The following is a 22901-nucleotide window of genomic DNA, read 5'->3' as shown; positions in this document are numbered from 1 at the left end:
AAGGCCTTTTTGCGTTACGCTTCTTACAAAAGATTTTGTTAACGAACGGCGTATGTATTATTTTCTTCTACTATTCCACGTAAATGGATTAATGCAACGCCTTTATCTCATCGCCTCACAAATTTTCTTCATTTATCAAAAAAGTCCTGATATTACCTTCTTTAAACAATTCAACGAAAAGGATACGTTTAACACTTCAAGAAGCAAAGGGCGAGGAATTCACGAGCGAAACCAGGATCGACCACAAGCCAGCAGAATAGACTCCTTACGTAACAACGATCCCTTGTTCCTCGACCTCAATCGCAAAAAGAAAGAAGCGACGGAGAGGGTGGGCGGAAGAGTGTGGTCGAGGAGCGGCCGCCAAGCAGCACAGAAGGCAGATGGTGGCCGCCGCACGGGAAGGATGTACGGTTTTCCACATATGTCAACCGGTCATCCAAGCCTGTACACCGCAAACCGCGTCCTATCGGAAGAAAGCGAGCTCTTCGAGACGAAACGGAGCGGAAGTCACGCTCGTGACGACCGGCAGTACTTTCTGCAGAAAGAAGTGCAGGACGCTGGCCGCGAATCGGTTAACGATCGCGCGAGAATTCGACAATTAGCGTCAACGGCGAACACGCATCGATGCGCACCACAGGTGAGAAGTTTCTACGAGCGTGTGCGGTTATTCACGCATCAAAGACCGCGGTAATTGGGCGAAAGCGAGCTCCTAATGCTTCAGCTTGCCACTCTGATGACTTTGCGGAGTTTATCGGACACTAGTTGGGACTTTAGCGATGTTCGATCGCTAATCACCGAGAGTTAATCGATTTAAAATGAAGTAAGCACTGTCTCGTTCTCTGGGTTCGAAGATCTCAATTATCCCACTTTACCGTTGGAAAATCGAGTTTTAAACGATAAGTTTGCCATCGAGGAGAAAGGAACAAGATCGAGGCAGGAATTCTTTCGTACGTTTGAATTAATCTGAGATTCCCTTTTACTCCGATTTTAAGGGGAAATGGCTTGATACGAGTGCCGACGACGATCGGTCAACAAGGACGAGCGGGGAAAATAGTCGAGTAATTCTGTCATTTCTCGTAACGCGAAGAGAACGTGGAAGATACGAAAAGAGACAAACCGGGACTATGTAATAACAAGTTTTCAAAGGTTTCCTCTATCGTCTGTTTCTTTCGCCTCTGCTATACCTTCTGATATTTCATTCGCTATGTCGAGAAATATTTTTCCAACTTTTTTTCATTTCTTCCGTTTTTCTCGTAGTCGTAACGAAGCATCGTTCCTAGGAGAAATAAATTCGATCGGTAGCGGGTTGTAAAATAGTTTACGGTTATTGTCCGGCCCGACCACGCGAAAAAACGTGCAATTTTCCTCCTTTCATTCCGTCACGAATTCGCAAATTTTTTTCAAACGTAAAAGAAAAACGAATTTCGCATTTCATTCCTTGTATACTAGAATAGAAGCAATTTTAATCCTATAAACCAGTTCCTCGTATAAACGTTCTTTGACAAAATACTCTCTTTTCTTTCGGATAAATTACTCTATTGCTAATAGATAAATCTGCCACGAAAGATTTCATTAACGCCAACTTTGCCGCCCAATTTCCCATCTATATCTCGATAACGAATGGAAGGAGCGAGCGAGTCCGGTAAAATTTCACGGCACGCCTCGTCGCTCGAAGGAAATTTTCTCGTGGACAGTCTAATATCGCTAAAAGCTTTTTAATAAACAGTCGTACATCGGTGCGGCTGGTTGGTTGCGTAAGAATACGGGCTCGTGCAGGGACTGCTTTCTCATGAGAATCTCTCCCTCTTTCTCTTCCGTTCCTCCTTTTGGGGCAGTGAGACGAAGGCGATGTGGAGCATTCAATGGAAAACTTCTGTCGGAGGAACGCGGAAACGAGCGAAGTAAGAGAAGGAATTTAGGGGAAATACGCGAAAGAATCGAGGGATGATAGAAATGGAATTAAAAGGGAAGAAGTGAGCCAAAAATAAGCGGAACGAAGAAAAGAATGTGAACAGGATTAAAGCGGGAGTATTGTCAGAGACACTGGAGGATCTTGATGGAAGAAATGTTGAGCTAGTAATAAAATGAAAAAGAGAATAAGACGGCTGAGGAATTGTCGTGGAGGAGATGTAGCGAAAACAAGAGAAATAAATAATGGAGCAGTTGCGGAAAGAAAAGGAAGTGCAGCGTGGAGGAAGAAATTGAAAACGACGGCAAGAAAAATAGAGTGGCAAAGTGGAGCTGGATGAACTAATGCGAAACGCAGCGTGGGACATACCTACGGAACTCAGCAATAAACCCAAGAAAAGAAGACAGACGTGTGTGTAGTGAAGATTACGAAAGGAAAAAAAGAAAAAAAAGGAAAAAAAAAAGGAAAGATGGAGGTGAAAAGAAAAAACAGACTACGAGTCACAGTTTCTGAAATAATTTTCGATAAAACAGAAATTAAAGGCGACGCCATGGAACAGAGTGGAATTAAAGAAACATTTACCAAGGAACAAACAAACAAACAAGGAAGAACAACGTGGAAAAAGAAACTCAACGGCCAGAGGAAATAAGCAACGGTCAAATAAAATCAAAAAAGATCGGAATGAAAGTACGCATCCAAAGTTTACCTTTCGCTAACAATCGCTGACAGGGGGCTTGTATGAGGCGGGGGAGTTGAAACAACGTATGAAAATGCGAAAAACCGGAGGAAGACGGCCGCTGTTTATTTTACGGAGTAGCTCAAACATACGATATTGTCCCCGGCAAAGTGGTTCTGTTTTCGCGTTTTCGCTATTTCTTCCATCTCCTGACGACCTTTTCCCAAACTATCCGCGTCTGTTTTTAGTTTTCTATTCCTACCATCCCCCTACCCTCCCCGGTTCCACCAACTTCTCTGCGAAAAGCATAAATTACCGTCAAGAATTATGACGAAATGACACGCGAGATCTCGTTCGCTTATCTCTCGACTCTGCGTCACCCCTCGTCGAGAGAAGGAGAAAGAAGAAATAGAGGGTGGCGACTGTGATCCGACTCTCACGTGAGCATTTTTACGTTCGTCACCGCGCGACCTCGCGTCTCGCGCGGGGCATATTACGTAATTACCGAAGGGAAACGTCGACCAACAACGGCGATCTCGAGATTACGCCACCCTCGCTGTTATTTCGCGCGTGAAAACGTGACCCGAGCGGCGATGAAAAGGAGAACGAGTCGGACAAGTAATTGAAACGTACCCCCATGAATCGGTCTCATTTTTAGTATAATTTTAATTTCGTCCTCGTGTGACTGGAGGAAAGGCGCAGATTTAAAAGATAGTTTAGTTTATATAAATTTAAGACGGTTTGATTTAATTTAATTTAACTTTAATTTTCGACTAACGGTTCATGGAACGAATTCGATAAATACAGCGTCGTCAATTCGGGGTACGGATGCCGATATTGAGGTGTTGAGTGGGTTAAACTACGACTTGCGAAATATATCGGTGAAGGTACAAATAACATAGGAACGAAGATAATGGAGTAAGTTACAGTGTAAGTAAAACTTACAGTGGAAGAGTTTCAAGAGTTCTAGGAATTTGCAAATGCACGGGAATAAGATTGAAAGGCGGCGAGTTTCAGAAATTGCGCACGGCAATGTGAATTCTGGAAAAGTTGGTGAAAAAACACACGGGTTGGAAACTGGAGCGTTTCCGTCCGAGCAGGAAACCGATAATAGCATCGAAGGACCTCCCCTGCAAAGGTTGGTCGTTAAAGGAATAATTTCGCTCGTTTTCTCGGCGCTTTGGCTGGAAATAGCAGGAATTCGTGGTTAGTCACTTGTCCAACTTGTATTTTCCGTTTTGTACACGGAGTCGGACACTTACGTCTAATTCGCTGCGATGGTAGCAATAAGGCGTATTACGTGGTTAAATCTGATCATCATAGCGCAAATTTAGAAGATGAACTAAACGATACATTGGCAAGGGTTGATTGATTTAAAAATACATGCTTTCCTTCTAAATTGTTCAAAATTGAAATTAATCTCGAATCGTATAATTCGTATTTAAAAACGAACGAATTCAAACTAATCGAAAGTGACGCGATGACACGAACATGTCGAAGCAAAGAGGGTTCGCAATTATATGAACGTATCGAACTAATTATCCACGACATAGAAAGAATGATTTTCTCAATTAAAACGCGTTTATCTCGCGCAACTTTCCCGATTGATGCACCGGTAAGCATCGGATCTGAGAAACAATATCTCAAAGTGTCTGTTTCTTCCCCTTTAATTTCTCACTGGTGAACTGAAACGATGCAAAACACATAGAAATAAAAAATGAAAAATATACAACAACGCTATGTAACAAGGACAAAGCAAAAGGATTATTACGCTCGCATCCTGCTAGCAATCTATCGATTATCAAAAATCGACAAAGAACGAAATTGTAAAAATTGAAGAAAGCGCGTACCTATGATCTCCGAAAAATCCCAAAAAATTGGAAAATCCAGCATGCATCGTCGTAGAGGGAACGTCACGTTTTTTAGGAAACACCAAGGCGAATGATCGCGGCGACGCAAGCGAGAGATCCATTCGATCGGCAAGAGGAACGAGACTCGAGGGAAGAAAGAGGGCCCCCGGAGGACGAACTCGAGGATCCTCACGCGTGGACGATCGACCGGGAACTGAAAAGGCAGAGGGTTCGAAGGACTGTCATGCGCCCCTGATTCCGTTTCGGCCGCTGTTCAGACTCCACCCACCTTCATTCATTCACGAACGGAATTACCAGCCGCTGCTTTTCATTATTCCGGGTCTTACCGTGCAGCTTTGCATCGTGACCCGAACCGTACCCCCGGGAAAAGGGAAAGTTGCGCGGCCTGTTCGAATGTGCCGGTCGCCGGTCGGGAAAGAGGAGGGAAGGGGACGTTTCCGACAGAGCCGTAATTTTCAAAATCTCTTCACCTGGAAAATTCAACCCTTGGTCGTAATTTTTTTTTAACGATTCTCATTGGAAATTTTTCTAGAGACGTTTTTAATTTTCCCTCGAGTCGATCGTAGCGTAGATTTGTCTATCTGTGAATTTGTTATCGCTAAATTAAGCTACATATTATACGCTTTGATTATAGACGTAAGTAAAAGTAAAACAAGTACATGTCAGAAAGTGTAAATAACAAGAAGGTATCGTCTCTTGGAAGTAGGTAAAACAAATATGACTGAAGAATGCAGTATAGCGCTATTATAGCGAGCCAAGGTTGAGCAGCTTGGAGAAGCTATTATAACTCGACTGCGTTATTCGATAATAGTCGGACTACGATCATGCTATATACCCTCAGGTTTGAGATTACCACTTTGAATTTAAGCAATCTCAAATAAATTTCTCATCCAACGTCGAACTATCTAATTAAACCATCGCCTCGGAGAAAATTATTCAGAAAACCCTGCACGATTCTAGAAGATGGTCTAGATAAATCATCGGCTCGATAAAGAACGAGATACGAACGAAAGAAGATAAAATAGATAGGAAAATGGAGAAAAGGGAATATTTGTAGAATGATACGCTTCCCAGGGTAAAAAGGCAACCGAAGGAAATCGGAAAGAGAAGGAGGCCGCACGTGAAAAGCTCCTGTTGCCTCGTGTCACGACGTCCGGGCAAGGCAGCTGCACCTGGTGTGGCAGCTGTTAGAAACCGTCCGTTACCTGGTTCGCTAGCACCTGTTTGGATTGCGTGCTGCGTGGACCTTCGAGAACTGCCCATAGCAACACATGGCGCCGAGCACCAAAGAGCACCAGGAAGACCCTAAAGTCTGACTATTGGAGAAACGACTGAGAAAATAGATAAATTTTCATTTTGCACTCTTTATCTCACGTATACGAATCATTCGCAAATCAAAGCGATCAATTCCATTTTCTAAAAATTTCTTCATTTTAATATTAGAGTATACGATTTCCATTACTTTCAACCGAATGGTATTTTTCTATCGTTGGAAAATTTCGTTAAACTTCGAAAGAATGTGAAAGAATCATTGTTACAAACGATCTGTCGTTTCAATGCTAAGTACACTAAACATTTTCTTAACGCGATATCGAGATATAAAAGACTCAGAACCCTAGCAGAGACAGTTTTTCAGAAACCGAACGATCTCGATGGACTTGACGATCGATTTGGTTCGTTAATGGCTCGTACAAAGTAAATCAGATTTCTATGGCTGTTTTCGCTCGATAACTCGATACTCTTTCGTGTCTCTTTTACAGGAGAGTTCCAAATTTGCAAACGTTGTTAGAATTATCTTAAAATGTTACCCATGCGCGCGGCATTAATTCAATTCTCGTCTATAGAGTCGCATCGAAGTTTTCGACGAAGCAATGTATCAAATACCACAAATTGGCGCTGAAATGGCTCCAGCTACAACAACATCGAAGCAACGAAACTCAATCTCGATGAATTATTTTCTTCTCAAAAGAGAATCTCAGCTCATCTGTAAACTTTTTAAAGTCTGCTTTTCTGCAGAGTGTGTATTCTTTCGGAAGAATTCGAGAAAAATCGACGTGACTATGTCCGTGTAGACAGTCATGGGTAACGGATAATAATAAAGGCATCGCGTGTGCATAATTATCTAGGGTATTTTCTTGGAATTAATTTCGAGCTTCGCGAGGGAAGAGCTTTTTTACCCTTCTGGCTGCTACCCCCTGCCGTGCCTCGCAGTTATTTAGGAAGCACGAGAACTTCGTCGCCGCTGACGAAAGAAGGGTTAAAAAGAAACGCGTCGCGTCGCGTTGTGACCCGGAATTCCACGGTTTTTGCGTCGCAGACTTCGTGGGATTTAAAGCTACAAGCTTTTTCGACGTTAAGCGTTCATGCAACTTGCATGTACAATATTATAAAGTCTCGTGCATCGCATTAGACAATGTATAATCCGCTATATGCTAATACGCGACAAGAAAATCGGAGATACACGAGTTACCATTGCGAAAACCAAAAGAAGAAAAGCCACCAATTTTTATCGATGATTCAGACAATAGCTTTATATTTTATATTATAAAGGAAATGATATTTTTAAATAATATTTTATGTACGACTAAATTCACTCGTTAAATCTTTTAATGACATCGTTTCATTTTTTCCTTTTTTTTTTTAAGTTACATCATGATTAAAAAATGCGGATAAAAATGAGTTACGTGCTACGACACACGATGAGGTTTCAAGCGACTACGTTAGATGGCACGATTGTTATCGATCTAGCTTCTCGCTACTCTCTACAAATTCGTCTCTTTACATTTCGTAGTAGAAAAGCTGCTACTTTTACAATAATAATGTTATCAATTAATAAAATGTCAAGTAATTTAGACACGTGGAAAAAGAATTTACGGAGTTTTTTTTACAGACGCTACACACTAATTCGCTCAATTATTGCTACATTGTGACGTCTATTTCGCTGATTTCATTCTCGATCACGAGTAACATGTTCCTCATTGATAATCAAGCAAGCTAATCGATACGTCACGCGAATAACTGGTGAGTGAATTACGCGATCGTTGTTATCTATGAAAAATCGCTTACGTAAGGCTTCGGGCAGCTCCGAACGACAAAAGTTCGTGGTCACGTTCCCCGAGACCTATCATTATCAACAACAAACTATGGTCACGTAAAAATGATCGATGTTAGTACATATCCGCGTTTAAAGGTTTCCTCTGTATTCCCGAACGATCATCAGTTACACATTACCATTCTGTCGCAGGAAAACGAAGAGTTTCATCATAACGTTTTTCATTGTATCGCTCGCCGTTCATGCCAATTATCGCGTCAATCTACCTTCGCGTCATGGAATTTTTTCCTCGTGTCTTGTGGAGTACCTATTACAGCGTCAACTTTATATTTCGAGCATTCGTTTCCAAACAGGCTCTTTCAATCAAGAAATACGTCATGTATCGCAATTTGAGGAAACAGGGCGTGTAAACGTCTGGTAGAGATAGGAGAGAGCGAAAAGTTTTAATACGACCGCGGAATCGGCGAGAGTCAATTCGTCTTTGCCGGTTAACGAACCCTAAACCAGAAGGGAAATACACTTTTTCAGAACGCGTCGCCGTAATTGAGCGAAGAGAAGAGGGCAAAACAGGGGTGAATGAGTGTAATTACGAGCGGGCGAGCCGATTCGAGCGGCTTTCGAATGAGAAAACCGGACGGTGACGGTGGCGACGACCAACCACCGTAACTTTGTAAACCTGTTTAACGTTCGAAGGAACATCCTGGAAATACCAAACCGCTCTTAACCAAAATGTTAACCACGGCGCAATTAACAGAGCGCATTTCCTCGCACGTTTAATTAGAACTTTTCAACCTAAAAGAATACGTTCAAAAATATCCAACGTCGCACGTAGTATCTCCAATCGTAGCTACGAAAAGCGAAACTTAACACGTTGACTTGGTGGTCACTCAGAACCGATACACTTGCGATCGAGGCAATGTCTGTCGTGGACGATCAACGATATCGAAAGACAATCGAAGCGTTTAAATTAAAATAATAATTGTATTTGTAGAATGCTCGGTAATTTTAATGACCCAATAAATTTATATATAAATAAGGTGTATATTACGTAAACTGTCGGCTATAAGTATTAGAACTTTATATTTATTGGAGAGCTGAAATTTTACTTTGCTTGTTACTTTACATTACGAAGCACAAGCGATTCGAATGAAACAACACATTCATAAAATAAGTAGAATATAAAGCAGTGAAAAGCATTGGATTTGTACTAAATATCTACAGATGTTCCAATACTTATGATTGACAGTGTACATAGATAAATACAATAGAACTTCGTTCATATGAACTTGTCAGGGAACAAGTTGGTTCGTATGAGTTTTTCTCATATAATAAGAGTTCGTCTGTTTCTTCCCACCACCTATAATTTTTCGTTTAGTTAATAGAAGTTCGGTTCTTATTTAGTTCAGTATTCGTATAAGAGGATTCCACGAAACATTTGCTCTTAAATACATAATAATGTTGCGAAGTTGTATCGACTGCGAAGCATAAGAGTGTGTCGCACAACGACGTGTCCCACACCTTACATCTTATTGTTAGATGTTCCTATAAGTGGATTAACGCTCGGCGGTGGTTCAGATAAGGAGTTGAGCTAAAGTTCATATAACCAGACGCCATTAAAATTTCATCCGTAGAAATGAATTTCGTATAAACGAAGTTCCACTGTATTACAATTACGTGATGAGGGAATACGCAATAGAATTCTACAGAAAAAAAATATAAAATTTGCATATCGATGTTAACACGTTGAGATAACAAGATCGATCGGTAAATACCATGTAAGTTATATTGGAAGAGATAACAGAAAGCATATAGAAGATGCTTATGAAAGCAAAAGACACAAACGAGGTGCTCCAATCTGCTCACCTGTACTCCAAGTAAGAAGTAACAAGGGATTCCAAGCGCGTCCCGTATCAAGAAATTAGGGGAAGCATAGAGGATAGATAACGTAGCGTGAACAAGTCGGTTTTATTGCTTCCAACGGGAAACATCCGGCGCCAGGATCATGGAAGTATTACAATAAACGAGACACGTCTCTCGAGTAGAAATACGCGAAATATTGCACGCGCTAAGGACGCTCGAGAGTATCGAAATAACGTTGCTGTTGACAAAAGGAGAGAGAGAAGGGAGAGAAAGAAGGAGGGAGAGAGAAGCACGACGATAATGTGGCGGTAGAAAAGAGAATGCGGAAACAGAGCAGAAAACAAGAAAAACGGATCAGAAAACTGCGAGGTCATTAAACCTAGGATTAAGTTGACGCTCAAAAGGCTGACACTTAAGGTTTCCTTTGCTCATTTCGAAATTCGAAGAACTTTGTTTCCTCGTCTGCTACAAGCGTTTTTTCGTATTCGTAGAAATCTTGAATAACGGATGTAAAGTTGGATAGAAAAAATCGATAAAATCGTCGCTCTCTTCCGAAAGCCGATCAAACAAAACGATTTGACTTTATATTCACGCTTTTATCCTTTCGTCGACAGCGTTATTCGCAACAGCTCTTCCTATCGTTTTCCACGTGTGCGATTTTTCCCGACAAATTAATTTTTTACTGTGATTTTAATTCCGCACGAAAGATGTTGAACGAACGTTACTTTCCTCGACGGAAAATTCAAACAATCATCGTTAGAGAATGTATCAAGATTGACGTAGTACCGGAGGAAGGAAAAGCGAGAGAAGCCGACAAAGCTCGAACGAAGAAAAGTTGCAGCCGTCGAGTGGGCCAGAACAAAAGGTCTGCATCGGTTGCTTTTACCTCTTGTGAACGTGAAAACGTAACGAGCCACTTGGCCACGTTGCATATTCCATCGCCTGGATATCCGGACCCGTTGTTACGTAAAATCTGGTCGCAGTTCCCTTAATTAAAAGCGGCTCAATTGTCGTTTCCGACCGGCTTATTTATCAACTTTAACCTGTGTTGGCCTTAAAAGATCCAATCTGTCCTGAGATCCTTTACAGATACTCTACTTCAAAATCGTTGTTCATTTGGTTACACGAAGATGAAGTTTTCCAAGGGAATAGAGAGGAGAGGATGGTTTCAGTGGAGAACGGTGGTTTCTTCATTTTCCTCGATCCGAAGAGACGACCTCGCGACTCAAGAAGGAGGAAAACGACAGGAAACGCTGACTAATTTCCTCATTATCTCGGTGAACGGCAAATTTCAGATTTATTAACTGCGCTTGTGCAATAGACTGTGCGAATCGAGGCGGACCAGCGCGGAATCGGTCACGGAAATAATGATTTAATGTGGCTAATCTAAATCCTAATCCATTCGCAAGACCTAATTTTCTTTAGTGGAATAGCCTTCCCCAACCTTATGTTTCTTGCGTAAGTTAACCGGTTAACCACGTTCAACCTGTATACGCGTCAATGCAAAACTTTATTTCGGCGCGGTTGTATATACTCGTCGTGTGCAATAAAAAATTACTATTTATTAGGAAAACTCAAAATTTTAGTAAAAAGTAATATAAATGACGTTTAGTGGTTGTTTCCTTTATACTTCCAGTAAACCTATTATGTATTTTATAAAAGAAAAATTCGATTATTTGATTATTCTCTTTGGTACGTATATCGGCTAATTCCCGAATTATTTTGTGTTTTATACCAACTGCAACATTGAAAGCAAATTCACTTCGAGGATATGCCGTCTACTCGAAAAATGAAATCCGTACGGAGTGACGTTATTGACGCTCGACCTACGAACTGCCACTTTGTGCGATACCTTGATTTGAAAAATACCACGCTGAAATCAACTGAATTTCTTAAATCTATTTTCTTCAATTTTTCTTGTTTATAAATTTTATTACTTTTTGGCAATTTTTAAGCTTTCAGCAACCACGGCTTTTTCAACAACGAATTGTTAATTTCTTATCGAATAAGAATGTAATGCTTCCCCGTTTTGCTTTACTTTTTTCATAAAATTTATAATAGGAACATTTGCCCTACGTTCGACGTGTATACTCGTCATTATTTCGTTTCACTTGCGTATCCCGCGACGGATTTTCGAAACTAAATTCCGCAGTTAACAGGTTAATCCTTCGCAGTATCTTTGAAACTCGTCTGAATGTTGATTGAAAACCAGAATATCATACGGAAACGAATATCGATGTGAAAGCAAACGAAATACCAATCGAAGACGCGTATCCAAAAATAACGAAAACGGAAGTGGTTTTAGAGCGTTCCAATGCTCACACGTAAACGGCTCGCTGTCCGAGCATTAATAAGGAGGAGATCGCGTAAAGACCTCGAAAACGGTTAAATTCGTCGGACGAGCACGGTACAGAGGCCTTGGCACGAAGTTGTACGTGACAATCGTAAAACCGATGTAGTCTCGCTTGTATAGCGTTAATAGCGTATGAACATTTCTGACTCACCTCACGAAGCTCCTTGATCTTTAGCCCTCCCTTGCCGATTATGCATCCAGCTTGGCTCTGATGGACCAACATGCGCACGTCGATCTCGTCGCTGCCGTGTCGGGATCCATTCTGAAACCATTTCCAAGATTAACTCTCCCATCCTGTTAAGTTACGGACGTGAAATTCTCTTTGAAAGCATTCTAACTGATACTATGTGCTTACTATGCAAGCATGAATTATGTCTGTTTTTTATCGCTTTCTTTTTTTGTGTCTTCGTTTACTCGTTTCTTTGCTTGGAACGATATACTTTGTATATTTATAATGACAGGGACTTTTAACTTGTATTATAAAAATTATACTGTGCACACATTCGAGTACAATATAAGGACTTATGGTAATAGCTGTTTTTAAAATAGTTGGTAAATATTTATTGCACTGTACGTTTTCTACGCAACATTGAACCATTGTTTTTATCACTGATTGCTAATTAGATATACCGATCGTTTTTCTACGATGTGTACAGGATGTTCCATGCAAGTGACAAAAAATTGAAAAACGTACTGTGGGGTAAGACATCATTGGTAAGACATTATCTACATTTTCTACAATTCTGTAAGCTGGAACAGTATACTAATTAGCACCCCTCTATATCACCGTAACAATTAGAGGACAGTTTGTTGAAACAAAGTTAAGGTAGATACTGTCGATGGTTCGAAAATCGATCGATCAAGGTGCTAATAGTTACTGAACCAGCCTTCGTACGATCTAACTATACTGGATTAACAATCTACTAAAGTAAGAAAAACATGTGAAAAGTCTCACGATTGAGTCATTTCTTTTCCCGTGTGATCCTCTTCTGGTAGCAACACTCACCTCCTCGAGATTAGGTACGACCTCGTTCAATACTTGAAGAACGGTGGGCAGATCCGAGCTGATAGTAAGCACCCTAGAATCAAAAACACTCTAACAATTATTCCGATCCTCCGTACCGACCATTACGATATTACGTGCTACACACGTTTGTTCTTCCTCGTCGAATCGTGTCGGCGAAATTTCACCCCCTTCCGTAGAAAATTAGCCGCGGAAATGTGCGAGCTGTGCTCGAGGGAACTCGAACACGAACCGAAATCCCGGACCAATCAATTTTAGAAACCCTTCTCGTAGTCCAAAATGTATATATTTTCTTTCCTCCATTTCCATCTACTTTTCGAAATAATTTCGTTCTTCGCGTTATTGATCGCTTTATTTCACTCCTAAATCTTCCTAATTTTGATTCTTCCGACCATAGAATTTCTTTAGTTTCATCCACGAGCGAAATTCGCGTGGCGCGTCTGCCGCCGTCTCATTCACAAACGATCGACTGCCTCTCGTCTCTTTTGAACGGACTGATTGACTAAACGAAATGTGGAGAGAGCCAGGACGGAAAATATCGCTTCGATAGCTACAAGAGAACTTGCCGGCGTTCCTTTCAAAACAAACACGGAACTTCTGAAACGTCGTCCAACACAAATCAATCTGGTCCTCTCCGTCTGTTCCCGCTTTCTTTCCGTTCGCTCTTTTTAATGATCTGCTATTGACATCGCGAGAAATTGCCAGGAGTCGCGTCTCGTTTCCCTTTTCGGTCTACGTCGCGAATGGAACGCGTTATTTTAACGATAAAACGCGCCAAGTTGCGCAACAAAATTAACGATTCTCCCCGAAGCGGGAAACTTTATGAAACTCGTGATGATTTTCGAAAAGTTCTGATGTTTCTCATCCGACTGATATCGCTATCGATATGGAGAAAACGAGACGGATTTTATTCATCTGCCATACAATTTCCAGCTATTTCATCGCGTTCCAAAGCAGAATGGCATCGTATTTTCCGATCATAGGCCAGCAGCTTTTCACGCTATGCCATTCGATCGATCGTCGAGGCTCGAATAACTTTGTGGAAGAACAAGAGGCTTGCCGAAAGTCGGAATTCCACGCGACTTAGTTCCTTCGCTTCATGGAAGAAAATGTGTTTCGTTCGACACGATTCGATTAGTCGCGACACAATAATATATTCCAATTTCGAGATAGTGCTTGAGTGAAACTGGAATCTGCGTACGTATCGACTGAATCAATCGCTCGCGGGTTTGTTTTCTTAGAAAAATCGAAATCGACCGGATGGTGAGTAAATTCTCTGTCAGAACGGAAATTCGATTAACGTTCGACGTGAAGTTACTGAGATTAGAGATTTTAATGTTCGTTTAGAAGAAGCTCGAGGAAAGTCAAGGTTTTCTGTTATTCGACGAAAATACAATATAAGCTCACTGTAAGTACGAGCGATGTTATAGTATCCGTTAGCGATCGACGACGCTAAATCACTAGTAACAGTCCTTTCGAGTCAAGAATTTACTGACCATCCTAGTATATAATGAGAAACAAACAGTAAAAAAAAAAAAAAAAAAAAAGAAAAAGAAAAATAGACTCTTTGAACTCTATTTTAAAATTCTGTACGCTAAATATTATATCGTTCATTTGACATATTTTTCTACTGCTATTATTCTTTGTCAGTGCACTCTTTTCGATCCTTCTTCAACAAAACCGAAGCTTTCGAGATCGCTGTTCTATGCGTTAGGCATGTCGCAAGACCAAAAGCTACCAGCTTTCTCTTACGAATGGCGTTCTTTCGATGTTCTATCGCGTGATTATTTGTTAATGTTAACCATCGATTGGTAGGGTGGAGTTAGAACGAGCACAACTATATATACTTGTCGGAAGCTGAAATTTCTCCTATTTTTCTTATTTTAGTTGAAATGTGAATGCACGTTAATCTTCTTCAGACGAGCAAAATGAATTGAATCAAAACGACGTTTGCTTTTTTTTTTTTTTTTTTTTTTTTTTTTTTTTTTTTTTTTTTTTTTTTTTTTTTTTTTTTTTTTTTTTTTTTTTTTAATTCTTAGCGACGTACAATTTAATAAGAAATTAATCCAATGTTAGTACTAGTAGTCACACGCCCGATGAGAAAGGAAGTGAAACGATGCAGAATGAATCATGCGTGCAGGGCAAGTCGTACCTGAACGTCATCTAGACTTCGCAACCTAACAAAAAAAAAAAAAAAAAAAAAAAAAAAAAGGAAAAGGAAAAGAAAAAGAAATACATTTCAGAAAGATCGAAAATACCTAAGAACACGAATTTATCTATCGATCTATCACTTAATTTATCGAGAGAAAGACAAAGAGTGGAGAACTGTAGCATTAAGATTCATCGAAACTTTTCCTTTGTCAGTAGTTTCCATCGACAATCGAAGCACAGGTATACGCACGACTTGTCTCCATCGCGTGACTCGACTTGTATCGTACAGCTGGTATTTTTTTCTCTCTTTCCGTCGAATTGATCCCACCCTACCAATTATAGGAACAGAACTAACGTTCACCCTACTAGTCGAGGGTTAATCATGCGCTTTTCTCCTATATATAACAGGCGCCGTCTCGCGATCACCAGACACGAGATCGTTCGATACTATATAACACGGTCGCGAGGGTACGGTTTTGTTAGCCAGCGCCGTCTGAGACCGTGAAAACGGCCATCATCAGCTATTTCTCACCCTAGACGCGCTTTTCGCCCGTTTCTTTAACAATCACACACAATCGTCGATAGTTACGAACCGGAGAACCGTGTGCGTTCGTTTTGTTCGTTTCGACGAACATATCGGTCGAAAGTCATCGCCTCGAAAACGAAAGCTGATCGATGGATATCTCAGCTTCTCTATGAAACTAAAAGCTTCTCTAAGAACAAAAAAAAAAAAAAGAAAAAAAAAGAAAAAATAGATAAACAAAAAGAGGAACTACATTTTGTCTGGCGAAAAAAAGCTTTGATCGCTAGATTTTGACCGTGAATAAGATCTATGTGCATCGATCGATGGATAGAGTGAAAAATTGTGTTAGCCGGTCTTTCCATTAAAACCTGTTACACCTACCGGACCAAAGGAAAAAAGAGAGTTGTCCCTTTTTTTCGGAACTGTTTGGGATCGAAATATATTCCTGTTTGATCAATCTGCAATGAACGCGTACAGGTGCGGACAGTCTAACTCTAGCTAATTGGGTCCAATTGAATTTCGGACTCGTATCTTTCATCTTGCGATCTTCCGAATCGTTTATGTTTATGAGACGAGACTCGAGAGTGGTAGAAATCGAATGCCATTCGATTAGTTTAAATACCGTTCGATTATCATTTGTATTATATCTCGCATAATCTTACGATAAATTTCTATGATAACGTTAACGATATCGTTGTTGAATTTTACGTTGATTATTTACCGGCCGTAGAGATACAATAAAATCAATTATGCAAGCGCCGTATGCATTCTAAAACGAGGAAGGTTTGGGTTCGGTTAATAATTCCGCTGGTCTACGTGCCACGAGGCTGTCAATGTGCATTTTAAAGCGGCGTTAATATTCCTCGATCATAAATAATTAATGATTACTTGTCACTGTGAAAATTATGGATGCGATATTCGACTAGTAATCGTAGTTCGCGATAGCCGAGCTATGTTGAATTATAAACGAAAATAGGCTCTACTTTACATAAATCAGATACCAAAGTTGCTAAGAAATTACTACAAATTTCCGAAAGAATAAAGAAAAGAAAAAAACAAGAAAAAAATAAGAAAAGGAGGAAAACGTATGCCGATGTTTCGGTTAGATTGGTCGGCCTTTAAGTTAATATATTTATAAAAAATATTCGGATCGCGAATAGAAGAGCATTTAAATCAGTTTGAAGGATATTTACGAAGACGACTAAACGATAAAAATAATCTACAGCCGTAGCACGTGACATCCTGGAACGAGAAAGAGACCAATAAACATCATTTCCACGAAATTGGCAGTATAAATCATAATTACTTGCAATTTCCAACGAAAAAAAATGACGTAACTACTTCATAACTACTTTAATCGATTCCTAAGACGCATAGATTTCGCATTTTAAAAGCGAACTTTGATTATAAACCTTGACCGAAGTCTAAAGTCTTTTAAAAACACATTCGATGTGTCTACCAATCTCGTAAATTGCCTCGTATTTCACACTCAATCGTATTAATAACGCTTGTTAAGTACGTTGGCTGCGAATGGAAAATAATCAGGTATAAGCCGCGTTCGTTAAATCCCATAAGCGTAAATCTCGCAGTATCTTGACCCATTCGTTGCTGACTCACGACAAAAATATATTTAGGATAAGAAAAAATTCATCGATCTCTAATAAAATCTAGACGGCAGTCCCGCCGAACGATTTACACCTAAGGGAGCGCCTAAAGTGCTTTCGACGAGCACCCAAGTGTGTACCAAAGCGAGTCCAGCAACAAAAGGGTTGCGATCAAGGTCGAGACTAGACACGGGTCACAGCAGATCGGTAATGACTTTCGACTCGCGGACAATTCGTTAATCATGCCGGCAAATCTCTGCCAGGACGATGATGGTCAGTGGTGCGTTGATCAGTGGGACGTACCTAAAAAGTAAGCGTGACATATCGACGTTAAGCGTGGAATCGGCAGATTTACCGCCTCGTTCCACGGATTAGCATCCGTGTTAGCCACAAAAATTAGAGATAAAGAAAGGAGAGAAAGGAAAAGAGAGACGTTTTCCGCGCACGCGAGACGATCAAAAACGAACAAAACAGAGACAGACCAGAAAAAAAAACAGAACAAAAAACAGAGAGAGAGAGAGAGAGAGAGAAAGAGAGAGACTGCACCAGAGACACAGAGATGACATTAGATTGGAGGAATAGGTGAAAGGTGAGAATAAGAAAGGTTTCGTACGCGTGTCGGGATGATTGCAAACCGACTGTGTTTCGTTGCTTCTTGGATAAAAGCAGAAAAACGATGCTGCGTGTCCTCGCGTCTCCTTCATTGGAGAACTTGTTCGTCGTCGTGACGAATCTTGTCTTGAATTCGCAGAAGCAGGACAAACTTTTAGCTAGAGAATCTGTTATTCCTCTAATACCGTTTGTACGCGCTAAGAACGCATTTGCTCTGGATGTTCTTCTATCGTTTGTAACGTCGCAACTCTCGGTAGCTAGGCGTCGCTCGTAGGTATCAATACAGAATTCCTAACGAGAACGAAGGAGAAGGAAGACGGACAGAAGCGGCAAGGCTAACAAAGAAGCAAGAAGCGCGAGGAGTACTGCTCCCTCCCCTCTCGATGGACCTTCAATTTACTCTGCTTGATCGCAACAACGAAAGCTTCGAAGGCTACCGTGGATGCAAAGACAGAAAGAGACAGACATAGTAGAATTCAGGATACGAAGACAGAGGAGGAATATCTAAATGGGATGGAAAAGGACGGAGGACATGCAACCGCAGGTGATGGCAGGTGCAGTCACGAGAAACGTGTGCTCGGTTTATCGCGCGTGTTCCTCGTTCGAAAGCTCGCGCAGACTCGGCTCTTCGCTCTTGGGCGATGAATCATCGCGCAACGATGTCGGAGACGCTGGTCGAGGACACGTACAAGGCTGAGAGAGGAGCAGACAAGGAGACGAACGAAGAAGGAACGAACGGATACAGGCAATTCGGACAAAAAGGCAGAGGCGAGAAAGAAGGGTAAAAGAGATACTGGTACACTAAAGACTGTGTAGTAGAGAAACGTGGACAAAGAGTATTACAGAGAAAGAAGAAAGGAAAGAAAGAAGTAGAAAGTGATGGTGAAAAAAGACAGACAGACAGACAAGCAGAAAAGAAAAGAATCATCAACAGAGAGAACGTCGTTGTCGTTCGACTTTAAAAACAGCACAGCGATCCACGTGTCGCTGTCATTTAGGTATTTTTGTAATTAGAGACAAAGAAAAATAAGACATTAAGTAGTGGTGTTGGTCATTACCGTTCGGGTCCGGGGCAATCGGGTACAATGATTGAGGCTTTGTACTGTCGGGCCGTGGTGGTTGGTGGTTGGTTCATTGGTGGTTGGTTGGTGGTTGTTGTCGATTGTTGGTAGGGTGGTCCATTTGCCGATCGAGTCAGGGTCCGTCGTTCCGGGCAGGGCAACGGCAGGGCAACGGCAGGGCAACACCAGGGGGGCAACGCCGGGGTTGGGGCGGGGCCAGGGCACAAATCATCAACCAAGTTAGACATCACGTCTTTCACGGCTGGATTAATTTTCGCGGCTTAATCTTCTAACCCCTTGTCTCTTTCCATTCTACTTTACGGGTTGCGTGAATTGTTCGTGCAACCCCCATCCCACCCCGAAATTCTGTTTTTCCCCGTGACTATTACGATTGCTTCCTTTTTCGAGTCGCGAGATCGATCGGAGAAATATTTGCAAGGTGCAATGTGTGGTATTATATGTTCTATTAACGTACGTTTCTCGTAAACTCTGCTAGTGAAACACTCGTTGGAAATGGCGACGGTCCGATGAAAATTCTAGCCACGCTAATGGAGAATGAAATCGGTAAGAAAAATGATTTACAAGTGACTGTGAGGACGATCTTGCCGTCTTCGACGGAAAACACAAGAAAATACAACCCCATTGTCCGCAGCGGATCAACGCCCATTATTTCCACGTTGCTGTAAATATTCTGAAAACGGCATTCATTGCCATACCTCACCCCCTTCCCCTTCCCATCGTTCTTTCCCTCTTTCAGCAGTTAATTGACGCCGGCTGAACCTCGAGGCCGATTCTCGCGGCATTTCAATTGCTAACGAAGTCGCTTAAGCGTGGCTAATTAGAGGAAGTTTTAATAATTAACATGCAATTTCGCGAAGAACTCCGGTCTTCCTCCTTTGAGCTCTATAAGCCACCACGTACTCGAATTATGAATCGGCTGGTCGGCGTGTTTTATCACGATCGTGACAAGTGTTAATCCCTTGACTGGAGATTAGTCGTTTTCTCTGACGAATTTAATCCAGCCCTAGGCGACAGGACATTCTCTGATTATTCATCAACCCTTTGCATAACTTCGTTTGTACACTAAACTTTAATGAAAAGCAAGCTTCGTCTTCTTATCGTACCTACTAAACTAAGCGTGTCACGCTTCCGACTTTCGTCCAATCTTCTTCGTTTAATGGACTTTAAAAAAGAAGATTCCTAACCCACTAGTGGGGCGAAAGTACCACCCAATGAAACGATCGCTTGCAAATATTTCTCCGTCCACGCCAACTTGGCGAAATTTTTCTCCTCGAGGTCCTCGTCGACCAGCTTCAATCGGCCGACGTAGTTCGAGCATAAGATTCCCTCGTTCGTTTTAAACGAGGGATACACGCTGCAGGGAACTCGTCGCGAAAGGGGACGCAACCAGCGGCGCAACATCGAGCGGACGGTAAAAATGTTCCCCGGCGAAACACGATTATCCCCCGAGATTTTTCTTTCTCTCGCTCCTCGGATTATATACCTCCTGGCCTTCCACCTTTCGGGTCACGCAGAAAGCCGCGTCATCTACGAAACTCGACGAACACGCGAGCTCAGAAGCGAACGAACCGCCTCTGGCACGATTGTACGTACGACCAGGGACAAGATCGAGTGGGGATGGCTGGTTCGCGGTTGGTTAATTTCGCGTTTACTTCATTGCCGCTCAGAATTATTTACTAAGATGACGTTTTTTTATGGGCTGCTCGTTCGATTCTTTCGAGCAAAACGAATACGACGACTGAGAAGCTTCGTGTGCGTTCCTACGAGATACTGGATAAAACTGCAACTAACGAGAGATAAGCAGTTAAGCAATAATTAAGAGTTTCTTACAGATTCCTCCGTGGTCGTTCGCTACATTCTTCGTCCGTTCTTGAAGAGATAAACCAACATGCATAATTCTCAGGTCCCGACTTTTAAATCGATCGAACGCATTCGCTGTGTCGAATCCACTCTATTTTGTCCCTGAGTCTGCGAGTTCTCAACGTTTTCACGTTTTATCGTGTGAAACTGATTCGCTGGTATTGATTGCTCTTCGTATTTAAAAAGGCACGCGCAAAGACATACTAATGAATCGTGTATACGACGACGGTTTGCTCGATTTTTACAGATCGTTCGTTCGGACCTATTCGCTCGATAAGAATGATCGAAACGCGAGCTTCAAGTACGACGATATTCGAGCTCTCGTTTAACTGCTGCTTCGCGCGAAAACCAGCAACCTACCGTACGAACGATCGCTGCAAACGCTTGCAATCGTTGTGATTTCGTTATCTGCGATTCGTGAAACTGTTGAGGGGCTGGCTTCTTCGATTTATCGCGCGCTATGCAACACTAAGTTGCGAACCTTTGCTTCGTCGTGTCCCTCCGATGTTCTGGTTCGTGCGGGGTGAGTCTCGTCGGCGTCTCAAGGTCGGTGGAAAAAACACCGAGGCGAACAATCGGTGTTGCGCAAGAAATCGATCGAGAAACTCGTGAGTGTAATGCCTGTTACGTGCTCGACCGAACCGAACCGAACGATCGTGGGTCGTAATTAACAGATTGAAATTCAAATTTAGATATGAAAATAATCCTGCTCAAATAAATTATTATACGAGCAATTAAACTACCAATCGTATTTTACTTTTGCTTGAGAATCGCCAACAGAGTTGAGTTTAGTTTTGAAATAAGCTTTCGAATGAGATTTACACCGTATTGCGATGTATTCGTTCCGATTCATTAGCACCGTTAATTAATCCTTTCGAGATGAGATCGAAAGGGTTGGATCAGAAGGCGTGTGCAACAGGCTTTACTCGAGTCGCATCTTTAATCGATCGTTCAGGGTCGGCTGCGGTTTCACGCCCACGCGCTTTTCTCGGACCACGAGACGCGCAAAGTCGTTTTCCAAAAACGGTCGAGAACAGGGAAACAAATGATCGTGTCGGTCAAGCGAACGCAAATTTTGCGGGAAACGAAGGGAACTTTCCAGTTGAAGAAATAAAATGCGTGATGAAGATATTTCGTACGTGTGTGTGTATGTATGTATATACTGCATATCTTTTCTGTCGTATGTGTTAAAAAGGAACGGTTTCAAAGCCTTCTAAACAAAATAATAATAATGATAATGATAATAATAACAGTCTGCTAGATTGGCTAATAAAAAACGGGCTGCTACGCTCGAGAAAAAGAGACAGAGAGAGAAAGAGAGAGAGAGAGAGAGAAAACGCTGTACCTCGGAGCTAACACGATTCTCGTTTGCACACACGTTGCAGAAATACACTCATCGGAGCCTCCCTAAACATTCCAGCTAATCGGAGAACTCGATCGATCGACGATAGTCACATGGTCGCCTCTAGAACTTCGCACGAGAGATTAGTTAACGAGAACGGAGCAAGAAGCTCGTGAAAATACGATGATTCTCCGCCGAAAATCAAACATTTGATTAACTAAGACTATCCGAAATTATATATCCGCCACGGTTATTTCGTCGTTGAAAATTCGTTCTCACGATCTTCTTGTCTAACATCTTATCTCTTTTCTTTCCAATCGTTTACTCGGCTTCTTCTGTCTCTCGTACTTGTCCCCCGAAACACGGACGAACGATAGAGAGAACAAGATCGAGGGGAACGGAATCGACGGAAACGGAAGAAGCAACGGCTTACCTGACTTCTCAGTTTGGTGATATTCTGGCCACCTTTGCCGATTATCGAACCGGCTACCTGTAACATACAATCGTTTCTTCCATAAGAACTGTCCTTTTAATTCGATATCAAAGCGAAGAATCTCTCGAAAAAATATACTTCGAGCTACCTTCTGTCAATATTTAATACAGATCGATCCTGCAATATAATCCTGTAATATTGCAATATCGACCACGTACGATCAGCAACATAGCCAATGGCCACAAGTATCGACTACATTATCGATCGTGTACGGGCACGTTTTTGCGCGACCAATTCTTTCATGGAATCTCGCGTCAAATAAAATCGAGTATGCTGACTCAAGTTCTCGGCCTCGACACACAGCTACGGGGGATGGAGCAGACGCATGCTCCAATTTCGTTCGTCTCGCGCGATTTTTGTGGGAACGGCCGCGAATCGAACCACGGAGAAGGTCGATCGTTTCTTGATCGGTTGAATGCGCGCCGCTGGCCACGTTCCAGCGATTAACGACGATAAGTTACAACCGCGAGCCGATTGCAACACAGCACG

The 22901-nt window shown here is 41.8% G+C and overlaps 1 protein-coding gene across 9 annotated transcripts in view; it reads right to left on the bottom strand.

Annotated features, from left to right (window-relative positions):
• LOC126865628 (heterogeneous nuclear ribonucleoprotein K) overlaps window positions 1–22901 on the bottom strand; it is a 90826-nt gene that overhangs the window by 16645 nt on the left and 51280 nt on the right. For 8 of the 9 annotated variants that reach the window (XM_050618386.1, XM_050618385.1, XM_050618391.1 and 5 more), the window contains 4 exons: window positions 22353–22409; window positions 18694–18737; window positions 12677–12800; window positions 11873–11983 (listed from right to left, as the gene is read on the bottom strand). In XM_050618386.1, coding sequence (XP_050474343.1) covers window positions 11873–11983; window positions 12677–12800; window positions 18694–18737; window positions 22353–22409 — 336 coding nt within the window. The remainder of the gene's footprint in view (window positions 1–11872; window positions 11984–12676; window positions 12801–18693; window positions 18738–22352; window positions 22410–22901) is intronic. The other variant, XM_050618394.1, reaches the window with a different exon arrangement.

The sequence above is a fragment of the Bombus huntii genome, chromosome 5, assembly GCF_024542735.1.
Source record: "Bombus huntii isolate Logan2020A chromosome 5, iyBomHunt1.1, whole genome shotgun sequence".
Taxonomy (NCBI): domain Eukaryota; kingdom Metazoa; phylum Arthropoda; class Insecta; order Hymenoptera; family Apidae; genus Bombus; species Bombus huntii.
Note: the sequence above shows the minus strand (reverse complement) of the source record. Positions and strands in the feature narration are given on the sequence as shown.